This window comes from Rhamphochromis longiceps, linkage group LG6 (assembly GCF_057381845.1).
Source record: "Rhamphochromis longiceps isolate RC_006_pf linkage group LG6, R_longiceps_female_GT1.1, whole genome shotgun sequence".
Classification (NCBI taxonomy): domain Eukaryota; kingdom Metazoa; phylum Chordata; class Actinopteri; order Cichliformes; family Cichlidae; genus Rhamphochromis; species Rhamphochromis longiceps.
Genome location: NC_140562.1, coordinates 36,794,132 through 36,810,958, shown reverse-complemented (window position 1 = coordinate 36,810,958; position 16,827 = coordinate 36,794,132). Strand labels below are relative to the sequence as shown.

Genomic DNA, 16,827 nt, shown 5'->3' with positions numbered 1-16,827 from the left:
TGATATCTGCACACAAAGCACAGATGTCTCCAAAGGTGTTCATCACCATTGCTGGTGAAGCATCTCTGTATATTGGCATGATCAAAGAGAGATGCAGATAATGCATGAAAACAAGTTACCAGAGGCAAATCTGCAGATGCCTGCAAAATGGTGAAATTTGCTTTTAGGAGGAAGCCACCGCCTGGATTTAACCAAGCAAATGGGGATGAGCCTTGAACTGTATAAAAACTTTAGTCACTGGTATGTTTAAGTTGGTGACAGGTTATTTAACCCAAACTGGTGCAGTGAGTGGCTTCTCATTTCCTAAACTAAAGACAATATGTAGGAAGATGAAAAAAGAGCTTCTCTCTTTCAGAAGGGTTAAATAATTGGCATCAAGCAAAGAACTGTGGAAGTGACTCAGAATTCTTTATTGGGTTAACATCTGTCCCTCCATCCATCCATCCATCCATCCATCCATCCATGTATGTCATGGGGCAGCAGTCTGAGCAGAGAACACTCAACATTTGTGAAAAGCTACTTTTACCCTTTTGAAAAATGTCATTTATGGTCTGTTTGGCCTGTGAACATTGATGGGTTTTCACCTACAAAATCCCTCCTTAGCTTTTCTTCCAAAATCCCAACTGCATGTTATTAGTCTTGGATAATCTATGTGCTCATCGAATGCTGATTGGTTGACGAGTGGAGCAAGATATGGAACTAAATGGGAGAAGTGTGAAAAAAGAATCATCAAAGATAAACAACACAGCATGAAAAGCAGAAGCGGCGAATACTTTTGTTTTTTAAACACCTGGTTTCACTTCAGCTTGCTGATGGACCAACAGCAGCACAGGCACGAGTAGCCCACATAATACAGTATCACATAATTTCTACACTGCCTCTGTCAACAACAAATACTCTCCGCAGATAGACGGGCGGTCCATGGGTGCCTTAGCGCTACCTGTGCTCAAGCATAAAGCAACCAAAATAGTGACTTCATGGAGCACGAGAGGTTGTTTTCACACATGGATTGGTCACCACAGAGCCCAGACCCCACTGAGAATCTTTGGGTTGGAAAAGACTTTACACAGTGGACTGACTCCCATCATCAATACAAGAGTCTCGGTGAAAAAATTGTGCAACTTTGGGTGGAACTAAATGCTGTCACATTGCACAAGTTCACTTAAAGGATGCCACAGTGAGCATCCTGCTACTCTTCTTCTCCTCTGTAAGTGCTAAACTAGAATAAGCTGAGTCAGGGAGGACGAACTGGGAAACAATTGATAAAGACAACAAAGGTGGAGAGGGGGAAGTGAGGAAGCACAACTGAATCACTACCCTGAGACGAGCTGTAAAGATAGAAGCATGAACTGTGACGCCTCTATAGTAAATGCTTCCATTGTCTTTATGAAGCTTTGATCACTTTAATTCAACTTGAAATATGAGAGTTCACCTTCCTCACTAAGCTGCATGTGTGTGTACTCCTGAACTTCTAAAAATATATCGATTGTGTTGCATTTTCTTGCTTTTCAAACTAAGAGCACTGATTTTTGGAGTCCTGCATTATTTGCATTCATGTTTACTTGCTAGCGGCTCTTTTTCTCTGCATCTGCTTATTTCAGTTCATTCATTTAGCTCCAGCTTCTTCAAAGTGAGTGTCAGTCGGTGCAGATCAGTCACAGGTGTTTGATTTGGTTTGTTAGGCTGGTGCAGAGAGAGAGTGTGTAGGTGCTGCTGACTGAATCGAGAAGTATTTCAAACTCAGATCTGAATAAACATTTTTCAAATTTTTTTTGTGAAAGTCCACAAAACATAAAAGCATAATTCGCACAAACATAACTGTATTTCTTGTATCTTTATGACCACATGTGTTGTGCAACTGTTTTTATTCTGAAAGCGTCTACACACCCACACACATGCTTTCACTTACGCTACCTGGTTAAACCCAATCCTTGCTGGAGTCACTTGTGAGGTCAGATGCGAGAGTAAAGGCATGTTATCGATGAACAGATTCAATCTGTTTTTGCTGTTTTTAAATCTAAATAATTTAAAACAAAATGAAACTTTGTCTGTCTTTTAACCAGTGACCCTGGTAAAAAATCTGGTGAAAATCATCAAATACAAGTATAAGCAATATGTCTGAGAGCTTTTTAAAGCCAATTATCTGCCAGACTTGTGACTTCCATTTGTTTTTGTGGCCTTGATCCGTTACTTTGATGAAGCCCACAATGCTGAAACAATAACCTGTTTGTTCTCATGGGAAAGTAAACTAGTGTAACTGAGATTTGTGAACTATTTCCCTGAAGTTTCATATTAGTGCTACATTTTACCTTTGAGCTACTCCATCTCCGAGAACCTGAGAACTCTGCTTCAGCTCAGTTTCAGCCCGGAGCAAACACAAAGTCCTCATTGCTACTTTGTGTATGTTGCAAAATGCTGAAAGTGGTAAACATTGAAGATGATCTCCAGCTTCGCGACAATAAATATACCTGTGAAAAATTTGAAAATGCCAATAAAGACATCTATTGTCTAAAGGAAGACACGCAGTGCTGTGAAAATTATTTGCCCCGTCCTGATTTCTTGTTTTCTCGCATACTTGTTACATATTTAAACATTTCTCCTATTCTGACGCTGCCTACCTTTCCTAATAGCTTACAGCTTTATACCCCTCGTCACACATTGACTTCTACTGCCGATCAGTCCTCTGAATCTCCCTTCCCCTCAGCTTTTCTTTTAGCCTCTTCATGTTAGCTTCAATCATTAACATCGTCCTTTTATCAACAGTTCTGGTTGTTATCTTTAATCATTTATGTTTTAATTTAATTTTTTTTTTTTTTTTTTTTTTAAAACTATGTCCTTTGTGTTTTAATTATCCCAGTTATTTTACTGATTGTCATGCAACACTTTGCTCAATGTTTGTTGTGCTTAAATCTACCTACACTGCTGTGAAAAATTATTGGCGTCTTTGCTGATTTCTTATGTTTTGCTAATTTGTCGTACATATAGATACTAGCGTAAATGGGCTATAAGTGGGCCCCGGACCATCACACTACTGCCACCATATTTGGCTGTTGGTGTGATTTTCTTTTTATGAAATGCTGTTAGTTTTATGTCAGATACAATAGGATCCAAATTTTCCAAAAATTTCAGCTTTTTGGGGAAATATTCATTAGTCCACAGAATATGTCCACAAAAGGTTTTGTGAACCATCAGGATGTTTTCTGTGAGATGAGACTTTGTCCTTTTTCGAGCTCTCCCATTGATGCCATTTTTGCCCTGTCACTTTCTTATTGTCGAAACATTTATCCTGACTTTAACTGAGGAAAGTCAAGCCTGCAGTTCTTTAGATCCCAGACTGACTTCTTGAGTTTCTTTAGATACATGATGTTTTTCTTTTTAAGATATTTTAGCCTACTTCACTTTATCAGACAGGTTATATTTAAGTGATTTCTTGATCCACATGTCTGGTGACAAACATTACTTTTATTTATTATTAAAAAAAAATTTTAATGGGCACTTTTGGCTGCTCCCTTGTCACAAGTGGTTGCCACAACTGGTACCGACTGGGTTAGGAATGCTATTTGGTGTGTCTCTAGTTGGAATTGAACCGGTGACCTTTCACTTGGCAAGTGAATGCAAAGTGTGAATCTTTGCCTTTTAATAAGCATTAGTAACCTCGATATTTACCCGCACGTCCAGTTTTCAGTCTAAACTTAAGATAATCCGGCTCCTTTGTCATCTTTCCAATAGGGACACAAGGATGTTGTACCAATGGGACAACCAGTTCTTTTTCTTCCTTTTACAGATTTAACAAAGAAGCTTGGTGAGTTTTAAGATTTCTTGTGTAACCATGCCGTATTACACGTCACTGTAACTGCCTGGTCAAAACAACCCCTCGACTCCGGTTATGGAATATCGCAGATGAAGGCTGGTTGTCTTCTTGTTGTTTGCTTGTGTGCAGCTGTTATCTGTATCTGGATAGAAACAGAAGATGTGCTGTTGTTGTCATTTGAAGATTTTATCGCTTGAAGCTTTGCAAGCGCCCTTGTACCATACGGGCCATAGAAAAAGGTCATGGTTTGGCTTAAAATACAACAGCTGCCACTTCTTTTAAAGCTCAGTTTTCTTGGTTGCCAGGGTTACACATCTCCACTGAAGGGTCTGAATAACATACGTCCTGCAGTTTAATGTCCGTAAACGTAAACAAATGGATTTCTTTTTTTGTGAATATTTCAGATTTTGCTCTGACACAGGGTTGAATACACAGGCCACAGAAAAGTTGTTTGGCAATAACGGATAACTGAGGTTTCTCGTGTGACATCATGTGGAGTTGCTCAAGAGTTGTCTATCATATTGGAAGTGATGCAAGCGCTCGTTGCTACAGAAAAACATGTATTTCCTGACTGGTTGGCAGTGGTTTCTGGAGGCTGCTGGCTCCTGCTGGGTGAAATGGTTGCATCAAAGGTGATTGCTTTGGTTACTAGCAGATTGCCACAGCTGCCTGTAGTTTTTTATGTGCAAATACTTTGTAACTACTAGCCAAGCTTGGAAATGGAGAAGAGTTGTGCTCTTTGGAATATTTGAAATATTTTGGCTGCAGGGCAGAGGCACAACTTTCACTTTGAAGTCGAACTGTCTCCATTTCTCGTTTGCGTTCACGCTTTTCACAGTTTCACTAGAGCTCGGAAAGAAGCTGGACAGTGTTTGCAGACGAGTCTTTCACTTCCACTACAGCAATATGCCAGCGACCAAAGCAATCCCATAGTGGTTTTTACCAGCTGGCAGGGGGAATAGTGGTTGCTGTGACTGACCGGTCTCTAGGCTTGTGTGACTTGAGCCTACATTGTTATCACAGTTGTCACACCTCCAAAATAGGTAACCACTTAATATCACATAGTTAGTGGTCTCGTGTCTGTAAAACCTCAGTCTCTTAAAGTGCACATGTATCCATATAGAGGGCACATATAGACACTATTTGTACACTACTCTGCCCAGTGCAGGCGTGAATTTCCACTTCGAATGACCCCCATGAGCCAATGAATCTCGAAAGACTCATAAATATTAAAATTATAGTAATTATTGGAAATATAATCAAGTTTATATAAACTCTGTTAAACTTTTTGAGCTTTGGACAAACAGCATGCTGTCTATTGTGCCATACAGGTTTGAAATCAGAAGTGACTGCAGATGAAGTATATATTAACATATAAACATGTGATGTTGTTTTAATTGAAATTTCTTCTTCATAAACATTTCTTTTCTGAATAATATAAGCTGTGTATAATTCAAATCAGCTGCCACTCTCGGTCTTCTCCGACATCTCTGACATGCTGACATATCTGCAGCCAACAGCTGTTGATCAGCAGGGCGTTGGGAAACTGTTTCCTATATTACGTTTGTGCACAGCATGCACGCAAAGGTCTGTGTATTAAAACACTGCTTCACAGCACTGCCGCTGGTCGAAAAATACAACAGAAAGAAAAATGTAAATATGTGAAGTCGTTCATCTGTCTGAAACAAGTTTCCTTTTGATTGGCTTCCTCATAAAAAACAAGTTTTAACACAAGTGGATTGGGCTGTTGTGCTTAAAGCCAGAGTGTTGTCCCTGAGATGACCATACATAATAAGCACTCTCAGTGATATCATGCAGACTGAAGACTAGAAAAAAAAGATGTGAAACTTGAGTGTGTAGTGCAGTCTCACAGAGATTGTTTGCATACATGCTGATGTCATTATGTGGAGGTTTGAGCATCAACCGTTAGAACAGTTTCTGTAAAAGAAATAAATAAGGACTAGCATGTTTTCCTCCATTTTCACTAAGTGACCTAACAAATCTGAGCAGCTCCAGGCGGATATCTTTTTTTTTTTTTTTTTTTTTTCCTATATTATTTGTTGCACATCTCAAATCTCGTCCCTTTACCGGAAGCATTCTGATTTTTAGTGAAGTTCACGGTCATAAAGCAGAAAAAACTGAACACATTATTTGGTTTTTAAGACTCAAAGTGACAAAGTTATTGTGATATTAAGTTGTATATCTCTGAGTGACTTTTATTGTGAGTCAGAGGGAGACGAAACACAAAGCAACTTATTTGTGATGCAAGTCAATGCAGGGCTGTTTGCTCAGCTCTTCTGGTTAGGTGAAGCCTTGTCACCTCTCTCTCTCACACACACACACACACACACACACACACACACACACACACACACACACACAGAGGAGAGCAACCAGACTGTGGTAGAATTGTGATGGAATGTGAAGCTTATCTTTAGTTGGTAGCAGATAGACAGAGACAAAAACTCACACACACACACACACACACACACACACACACACACACACACAACCTGAGTTAGTTCAAATCTCCAGGTGTGTAAGCATGAATACAGATTTTTGAAATTAGTTTAATTTATGTTGTTCAGGTGTATTTAGGATCTTATGCATCACATTCTTTCTATGTTAGAGGACTGGACATGCTTTGGTGGGCTAGTAGTAGTAGATTTATTTATATAGCAGACAGCACAATCACTTAATCAAGAGGATACAACCAAAACAAGTTTATAACATTCAGTAGAATCAGAGGAGAATCATCTAAATGTCCAACAGATGGGGATCCCAGCCACACTCAGATACACTGACTGGACTCAACTAAGTTCCAAGTACCAAGTCAGGAAGGACATGAGTCAGGTCTCAGAGGTCCACAAACCTGAACTGGCAAAGTATACTATCAGGGGTTAACCACTCAGGGGCAGTGTTTGCCAGGGTTGTAACATGAGGAAAACTGGGTGGTTTTCCCTGGTGGGTAGCAGCTGCTTTTTGCAAATGAAGATGTGATCAGGAGCTCTGATTGGTGAAAGTCAGTTACAATACAAGATCAGAGAAGAAGCTTCAAACAGCTCGATAGTGCCTTTTATCCTGTGGTTGAACTTGACCTCTGCTCTGTGCTCTTTGGCAGCCGGCAGTGCTCGATAACCTCCTGACCTCCATGAAATTTGTCCTCCATGGCATGGGCACCCTCCGCATCAACCTGGCTAACAACAGAAACAAGGTACTCATGTTCGACTTCTCTCACCTTCAATTTTGGTCTTTTTATTTTCTGTCGTTGTCATCCTGCTCCTGCCCTCTTAGAGTTTTGTGCTTCTTGTGTCTCTGCACGTCACCTGGATCACCATTAGAGGGCAGCATCTTAGCACTATAGCTACACAGCTTTCATTGAAGGAGAGCATAAAGTTAGGCCACTGGTGGGTGGTTTGCTTGTGAGGTTTAATTTAATTTGAACTTTACTGTCAAAGTTATCAGAGTGCATGTGTTTTCCACCTACACAGCACATCCTGCTGGGCAATGATGACCAAAGTATTTCCTCTATTAGATGTCATCAGAATGTGTGTGTGAGCATCTCTTTGTGTATGTGTTTGTGTGATTAACAAGTCTGGATGTGGAGACAGACTCATAAACTCTTCTATCATTTAGGCTTCCTTCTATCTTTTTTTTTCCATCTGACCAATCGCTCCTCCCTGATCATTAATCTGAATTTCTGTCTCCCTGTTGTCTTCTGGCAGGTTCACGCCCATTCCGTGCTGTCGTGTGGGCGTTGTTTTGACGAAGACCAGGTGCTCTTTCCTTTCCTGAGCCATGCTCTGTCCTGCCTGTGGGCCGACCAGGGAGTGAGGGCCGCGGCCGCCCGGGGATACGAGTACGAGCTCAATGACTCGGCGCTGTAGTGAGTACTCCTCGAGAACAGACTCACGCTGTGCTGAAGAGATGCAGGGGACTAATTAGCTGGACTTAGCAGCTGATGCTGAGCCATCTGCTTACTGTCACTGGGAGTTAATGTCTGGAGAAAGGAAGAAAGTAAACAGTGCAGGAAGATAGACCACAGTTTGGAATCACATATACTTCCACAACTGTTGTATATCTTAAAATAAAAGCCATTAAATACATACATAAACCAGATATTATTTTAGTTTTGGATGCGTGTATGAAGGAGGAAAGGCATTTTTAAAATTATCAGTATAGGGAAAAAATTGTGATTAGACACAAAAGTGATGACACCATAGTGAAAGCAAAGAATTGAGGCTGAAGCCTGAAACTAAAAAAGTAGAGTGTGTGAAACAGAAATAAGACAGAGCGCTGACCCACCAGGAGGCCGTCCGGTCTCATCCTCCGCCCCTGTGAGAGGCCTCGCTTTGGGGTTATCTACACTGACAGGACTCTTGGTTCCTACTGAGAACCACCATGCATCACCTTCTTGCAAACACACATGCACACACACACTGTGCTTCTATAGTACTTATGAGGACTCTTATTGACACAATGCATATATTACTCTTTGATCTTAATTTGTGTTTTCTTAAACACAAATTAAGATGTTTGTTGTCTGCTGTCATTTGTTGTGATTGGATTCACCAAGTTTGCTGTTGAAAACTGGATATGCAGAAACTTGAAAATGAGGACAAACTAAAGACGAACACAAAGAGTGTGCACTGACGATAAACATGATATTTAAAAATGAAAACACAGGTTGCTACAGTGGGCAGCTCGGCACCAGGTGCCCTTCCTGACGCAACCACAAATGGATTCAATTGCAATAATACCACACACAACACATCTTATAATTGAATTTGACTGATGCCATTACTGTTGTTATGATTACTATTGTTAAGTCAAACCATGTAAAAATACTGCTGGTCTGTCGATTCAACCAAAGCCCTTTCACTGATTTCCAATAAAAAGGCTTGTTAGACGTTTCAGGTGTTTCCAACTGTTAACTGTGATAAACTGGCAACAGTTGCAAATCTCTTGCCATCTGTTAACTGCTTGTACGGAGAGTCCAGCCAGAATGTCAGAAATTTAAAACAGAAATCCCTCCACAAATGGTGACGAAATTTCTGCAGGATGGCGAATTAACCGGAAAATAATATAGTTTCTCAGCAACTTCGCTTTTGCATCTGAATAAAACCAGAACGCAAACAGCTGGCGAGCAGCTGAGTCGAGTCATCGTCTGCAAAAAGATGCTTTGCAGATCACTTGCAGTGCAAAAATCTGCATTATATACAGTATTTTGAGGAATTGCAAACAGATTTTTATTTTTTTTTTAAATTGCTGGCTTTGTAAAATAACGACTAAAGCTCAAAGTGGTCCTCACAACAACAGAAGTACCAAACAGGCTCTTGCATGTTGTTTGCCCTGTGTAACTTTTTTTTTTTTTTTTTTTTTTTTTTAGCAGCAGGATGTGTGTCGCTGTCCAAGAAACGAATTCAGGATGACGGGTAGAGAATGTCACAGTCAGTTCACATAGGTGGAGATGCCATCGTGTGAATGTGTGTGTAAAAAGATCACATTTTACTGAAGGCGCGCACACACACACACACACACACACACACACACACACACACACACACACGATACAGTTGATTACACTAGCTGTGTAAATAGCTAATCTGTGTTTAGAAGCTGTGCCTCAGTGTGTTATTATGGTAAATCACAGTGTGAATATTCATCGTGATCAACCGCTGCGGCCCCTGGGGCTTCAGCCTTATCGCTGCACACCCAACACACGCACTCAGCCACACCAAACACACAATGTGTTAGCCTCCACTCCCGTAAGTGATACCTGATTTTTCTTTTGATCTCAAGTTTGTTTTCAAGTTATTAATTTCCCTGCCGCTCTCTTTCTTCTTCCCCTTGTTTCTCCTGGCTCTTTAACCTTTTTGCACCCTTCCCTCTGTCTTCTTCTCCTTCCTCCTCCTTTCCCAGTTTCTTTGAGAACATGAGCCGCATCATGTCTCCTGAGTACGTGCCCACAGAGACAGACGTCCTTCGAGTACGACTGAGGACGACAGGCGTGATAGAGACCCAGTTCAAAGTCAACCACCTTATTTTCAGGTAGTCACTTTTCTTTTTTTATTAAGGTGAAGGATGATTCTGCATACAAGAACCGAGTCACTCAGAGCTGCTGTTGTCAGGTCTGCTCTTGACTTCTGCAGGGAGCGCCTGTCGTACCGACTTACTTCACTTCTTTAGCTGCGACTGTCTTATCTCAGTCTACAGCCATATGATAGTCCTGAGATATAAGATGGAGATGGGCGGCTTCATTCAATACGTCAATACGACACCTATCAGTTGGCTTTATGCTCATCTACAAACACACACACACATACGCAGAAGCATCAGTGGCTCGGTCTTATCAGTGGAGCAGCAGAGGGCAGGTATCTGAGCTCAGGAGACTGCTGTCAGATGACCATATTCATCTCTGATCAATGGGCCGTTGTCACATAATACCACCTTCTTTATCATCTTCCTATGGCTGAACTCATTTCCTGAAGCCACTGACGGTCACGACAGGGCAATAGGTACTAATGAACTTGATTTTCTCTGCAGTGTGACTAATGCAGAATAAATGTCACTAAAGGAAAAAATAGTCATTTTTATTTCATATCGATGCAGTTTTATTAAATATTCAACGCCTTACTTAAACGGTGCTTCATTTGATTAGTGACACATTTTTTTAAATATTTATTATCAGATTTTTTGATAAATACTCTTTTACATTTGTCGTATGACTGTTACACGCTCTGCAGCCCCAACTGTCCTTCCAGTTGAAGTCCAAGAACCTTTGGTGTGTAAATAAATTGGGTAGCACCAGTTTTTGGTTGCACTCATCATGCTGTCATGGCTGTTTTTGTTTCTTAGATTATAAGTAGTGCTGTCCCCGTTAATCTCGTAAAAATGACGTTAACGCCATAACCGCATTAACGCAGCAAATCTCTATAAGCGACTTAATGCGGGTGTGGCTGGACGGCGCTAACGTGTTAACGAGCTAGCCGTGCTAACACGTTAGCACTGTGCAGCCCCATGAACACATTAACTCACTAACAGAGATTTGAGGCATTAATGCGGTTATGGTGTTAACGTCATTTTAACGAGATTAACGCTGACAGCACTAATTATAAGAAATTTAAAGTAAAACCAATATTTCCAAAAATTCTTGTGTCCGTCTGTGCTACATAAATGGGGGTTTGTCCGGGATCCTTTGGGCTAGATGGCTGTGCTGTCCTTATATTGAAGCATATCTTTTTTAGTATTTTTTTCTTTGCTGATTTAGGTCATCGTGCTTGTTGGTTATTCTGGGTGGGAATCTGCCACATTCCTGGAACAGTACTGCAGATGGGCGTGGTTGGTTATGCTATTTTGAAAAGTGTTTGGTCATAGCCTTGTGTGAACATGGCTGTGTTCATCTACATTACTGTTTATTGGTGACTTTTGAATAATGATGCAGTTCTTTTGTAGTGTGACTTTTAGAGTTGCGGCCCACTTTTGTTGAATAACTTGTAAATGTGGTTAACTGAAAAAAAGTAACTTTGTGTTCCTTTGCCACACTGTGGGTGTGGGTGTGACTCTTTATTTGCAGATGGACACTTGCATTTATCTTGCTGAATTTTATGGCTGTGGAAACTTGTAGTCATATCAGACCACTTGTTTTGTGGGGACAAGTGATCACTTCTTGTTGGGATTATTTGTTACTGTTTTTGGTTGATGTTTTGTTGTAACTTAAATAAGACTTGTAGTCTGTAGCTGTTCTCCTGGTGAAACCTTTATGAGCAGAGGTGTTACATCAGGCTATAACCCAGACTGTCCTTATACAGTTAGCACAAGAGACTTTGGGTGTTGACTGGGTTTAATTGCTAATTATTTAAAGATGATGAGGTGTGGATAAAGGAATTCCCGAGGTTGGCTTGGAAGTGACGCCATTTTTTTGCTAATCCTTACTTCCCTAGCTGTTGTTTTCAGCTTAGATTTTTTTTTAAGTAATTTAAAGAAAAAACAGAGCAAAACTTTCTTGAGCAAATGCACCTGTGTTTGGGTATTTTAAGTTAAGCAGTAAAATGCTGAAAGTCTCGTACAGGTGGCAGACAAAACACAAATACTTTTGGAGGAAGTTTAGGTTTCAGTTCAAGTGAAAGCATCAAAGTACTTTATAATTCATCTGAAGTGCTGCCAGGAGTTTAAAGTTGAGTAAAAATGTGAGCTGAACTGTATGTGATTGATATGAACCGTCACTCTTAAGTGCTTTTACTGGCAAAACAAGTTGAATTGTTGGCTGAAATCTAAACACCTGAATCAGTAAACGTACAGCAGTACGTTTGGGAGTGAGAAGAGTTAGGGCCGATGGAATGAAATGCAGCATAGAATTAGAAAATTATATGTCAATTAAATCTGCCAGAGCATTCGCTGCGAGTTGTATTGATCGTCTTTGACAGTTTTCATTTCCTGCTGTTAAAATGAAATGTTCAGCTTTTTATGTTTTATTTTTGAGAAGAGATAAAAATATAAAATGTTTATATGTAAAACACACACACACATGCACATACAGTCTCTTACTCTGTCTGTGTTTGGGTGCGTTAATCTGGGACAGATCAGATGTTATTCAGTGATGGATGATAATGTATGACATTTGAAGGATTTTCAGGTTGTAGTTAAAGTACAGTCTAAAGTTACAGGTACATAAGAAACTGACTGACCTGCCTATAAGGTGTAATTATATTCACTGCAAATAAAAGATGGATGTAGTCACCTAGAATGTCATTCATTGGGTTGCAGACAGTGTTTTTTGAAGTGATTTCAGCCTTTTAGCCATCAAGATTTAGTGTTTTTGTTTTTTTTTAACCTCCTAAGACCCGCACTCTTCCACAGTATGCATTTTTAATTTCTCTTTGATATTTGGGCATATTGGGGCATATTGGGGCCCAATGAACAACAAATAATTACCAGATTTTTTTTTTAACCTTATTTTTGTTTTTAAGAAAAATAAGAGCCACATATGACGATATTCGTTTAAAAGTTTGATAGAACAGTAGCAGTATAATGTCCTCGTAAAGCAAAATTGAGTATTCTGGTCTAAATAACCCAAAATGTGATGTCCACATATGTGGACGCCAGGTCCTAGGAGGTTAAATAACATTTTTAATCAGAGAGGTGGAATGCAGGCCTGAAGAAAGCTCACCAGGTGGTCGGTCCCATGTCATGTTAATTTTGTCATCAGTCTAACATTTGTCCCTAAAGTGGCCCCGCCCTTAACCCTTGCATACCTTAAAATCTTAATATTACTGAAAGCCAGTCTGTTAAATAAGAATGCGTCCCCTGCATAAATGTAATTGAAAGAGAAAATTATTTGCAAAGACCAAAAAAGATATTTTTATGTCAGGCCGTAAACAAGTTTACTTCTGTGTTTTACTTCTGAATTAAACAGCCTCTAGTGGTTGCTCCAGGAACTGCAGTTTTTATACCTATGTAGTGACTTTATTTTTCACTCTACTGGAGATTTCAAGTTGGGTGACATAGGTCAGCAGTCTGCAGCCCCCAGGCCATGTAAGTCTTTTGGTAACAGGCCACGAGAGTTGAGGCTTGGGGCGTGAAATTAATGGTTTTCAGGGTTTTTTATCGTTAACTCGGTTGACTCTGGGTCTTTTCCTGTGTTGTAGTTGTGTCTTATTTTGAAAGAAATATTTACCTGTTACCATAGTGACCAGAGAGCATTAAGGGGCAGAGAGGAGGATGTTACTCTCAATGTTGTTGGCGCATTTCAGGAGGACGCTATTAATAAAGTTACACAGTTAATTCACATTTCTTATTATATTTACAAAATACCACAGGTTTTGTCGTATCATTTTATTTTGTTGTATTTATCCGCGACACCTTAAAGGCCAGTCCTTGAAAAAATTGACGGACATAAACTGGTCCGTGATGCAAAAAAGGTTGGTGACTGCTGTAGGTGTTTTTCCTGAAAATTAATCTGTCTTTAAATAATATCCCCAATAGCCGCTAATTTTACTTTACTTTTAGAGGTAATATCTAGTATGATTCTGGTCTGTATATTAAATCCTGCTGTTTGTGTAGCTAAAAATCATGTAAATCTCAAATCAGGCAATGAATGTTAAATTGATGTTGTGTCTGTTGTCATGTCCAGGCCGTTATGGAGATAGCAAAGCTAACACAGTTGTTTCTTATGTAAAATTTGCCATCAAAGTCATTTTCTTGTAGAAATGAATGAAACATAATCCTGACTTGGTGGGAAAAAAAATGTCAGAGTTGGGATGAAATGATTTACTCCAGAGCAGTAAGTTCTTATTGAACTTTAGCAACTGACCTCTACAGACCATAAAATTTAATAGTTGGTTTTGCGGTTCCATTTACCAGTGTGACTTTTATGGTACGGGCAACACAGTTCGCATTCTGTGTGTGTGGGTTTGTGTCTGTCATCATATTCCAGAAAATCAGATTATTTTCCACCTCTTTGTCAGTAATATCCACCAAAGGAGCGCTCCCTCCCCCTTTTTCCCACCACAATATCAACCTGTCCTTCATCTCAGTTCGACGTTACATCTCATATGGAATTATAATAATAAAACACATTACCCTCAGCGCTTCATACGATCTCTGTTTAGCATATAAACATTGTAGAGAAAGTCAGTTTGTCAGCACACGGCTGCCATCTGGGATATTGGCGTGACATTTAAATGCTTCTACTATGTCTCTGGATGCTGCAGACGTGACATGTTTGACTTGATTTGACAAAAGTAAGTTGTGTTTTTTGGTTTTTTTTTTGGTTTTTTTTTTAACTCAGGAAACATTTCACTGCATTGAGATCCTTTGATCGTGCCCGAATCTTTTGTTCTGTGGTGATAAATGCTACCTTTCCCTCACAGTCTTATTAATTGCGTCATTTAGTTGCTCAGTTTCTGCTTTTTTTTAAAAAAAAAAAAATCTGTCTGGGCCTTTTTTTTTTTTTTTTTTTTTTTTTTTTTTTTTTTTTGTGAAACACTAAGAAGCTGACGTCACCACCAAGTGACGGTGTCAGATCAGAGCTGGGGGAGCGGAGTCCCAGGTGGTGCTGCAGGAAGGAGCCCAGCATCTCACGCAGCCTCTTTCTAATCTGAATTCTGGAGAAGATAAATAATTGGCTTTAGTTAATTGACACTCTGCACCATTAGTGTGTGTGGATTTCCTTCTGTGACTTGAAAAGATTAAACCCAGAGGGTTGATGAAGAGCTTAGCATAAGTTAATGTAATTATTTCATACTTGGCCATAAAATGGGTATTACAGGGATTTGGAGAAGTAGATGGTAGGGGAGAAAGGGTGAGTTTTTGCTTTCAGACATAGGAAGTGTGCAGTTTTTTGTTTTGTTTTTTTTGTTTTTTTTTAAACCTACTGTTAAACAAAGACTTTTGATTTCACATTTAAAATATTACTTCCCAGCATTTGTGTTAGTAACCTGCTGATATTTCAGAAAGTGTGGTGTTATTACAGAGGCGAGTTTTTGGTGTCGTTTTGTCGCCATTCGGGCCGCACTCAGAGCTAACACAATGCGAAACCGTCTCCCTCTCTTCAATGATTGTCTCGCTTGTTCGTTCATAAGGTTTCTCATCAGTGGCCACATCTGCGCCCTGTACTCCTTCCCTCTATTATTTAAGAATCACTTTAGGTCTCACTGTAAGTGCTATTAGGCCCGTGTCTGTTTTCATTCTGACTCATTTAGTGCATTTTATAAGGTACTAAATCATCAGATTTTAAGTCACAAATTAAAGTTTAAAAATGAAGCTTCTATGAGTTTACAAAAACAGTTTAAAGTATATGAGTAATATGAGGTAAAGCACAGACTTTTAGGTTTATTTGAGTGCTATTTCGATCCAGATTGGAGGAAAGATTTAGGAATTACAGGGTTTTTAGGCTATTACTTTATTATTTATTCATCTGTTGTGTAGAAAAAAAGATTCCTAGTATAAACATTTTCTGTGTGAACACAACATATAGTTGAATGACCTCTCACAGCAAGTGAAAGAGAACAACATGCATTGGCCTTAAAAAATAGAAAGATTAGATCAGACCAGGGACCTCTGTCTTCAGAGCCACATGTGCTTCTTTGTTCATCTTTACTGGCTATAAAAGTCCTGTTACTTTTGCAGAACCTCACATGGATGTACAAATGGCTCATCTTTATAGTTCACATAGATTGGAACAAGAATTTAAGTGTTCAAGAATTTAATGTGATTTCATTACCAACACTACTGGCTTGCAGGTATACTTGATCCACTGGTGGATTTTGTTTTCTTTAACAGGATGATTTATATATGGAATAGGTTGTATCAGGATGAGACATTTATTATCCTAAAGTTTAGACATTGTTTTATAGCAGCAGATATTAAAAAAATTAAGTTGCACACCACAAACATGTAATAAATACCATTTTTAAAAAAAGCCCACTTTAGACTCATATGCTTTGGAGCTCCAGGTAGTATTTTCTTTCAAGAATTACATAAAAATAGCTTTCGGTTGCTTTGGTTTTTTTGACCCCTGGAATAGCAGACGAGAAGGGATGGATGGATGGATAGAGAGATGGACCTCTGAACTACAACAATAACAGCTTTCCCTAAACTGACTTCTTTTGACAGGAATCTAAGACCGGATATACCAGCATGACTGCTCACGATCCGAAGCACCTGTAAGACATTTTCGATGCTCTCATTGGGACTGGGTTACTGGTTTATTGATTATGTGACAGAAGCAGCTGGATAAATCCTGGAGTTTATAAAGCACGAAGGTGAAAATGTGGATTTGGGGTTATTGTACTTAAATAAAACTAAATGGAAAACTAAAAATAGACATGAAAAAGCAAAACTAACGAACTGACCTTTGTGAAAAGGAGCTACAGTACAATAAAAAAATATTGAGGAAATATCTTTAGTTTTAGTATCTGTTTGGTTTGATGAGGCATTAATGGGACTCTGGATGTCTACAAGAGTGAGTGCTCCGTTTTTATTATAATACCTATCATGCCTCTGATATACCTCCC

The 16,827-nt window shown here is 39.4% G+C and overlaps 1 protein-coding gene across 1 annotated transcript in view; it reads left to right on the top strand.

Annotated features, from left to right (window-relative positions):
* Positions 1–16,827, top strand: part of gnav1 (guanine nucleotide binding protein (G protein) alpha v1) — a 35,826-nt gene that overhangs the window by 4,376 nt on the left and 14,623 nt on the right. The window contains exons 3-5 of the mRNA XM_085410513.1: positions 6,933–7,025; positions 7,537–7,697; positions 9,734–9,862. Coding sequence (XP_085266639.1) covers positions 6,933–7,025; positions 7,537–7,697; positions 9,734–9,862 — 383 coding nt within the window. The remainder of the gene's footprint in view (positions 1–6,932; positions 7,026–7,536; positions 7,698–9,733; positions 9,863–16,827) is intronic.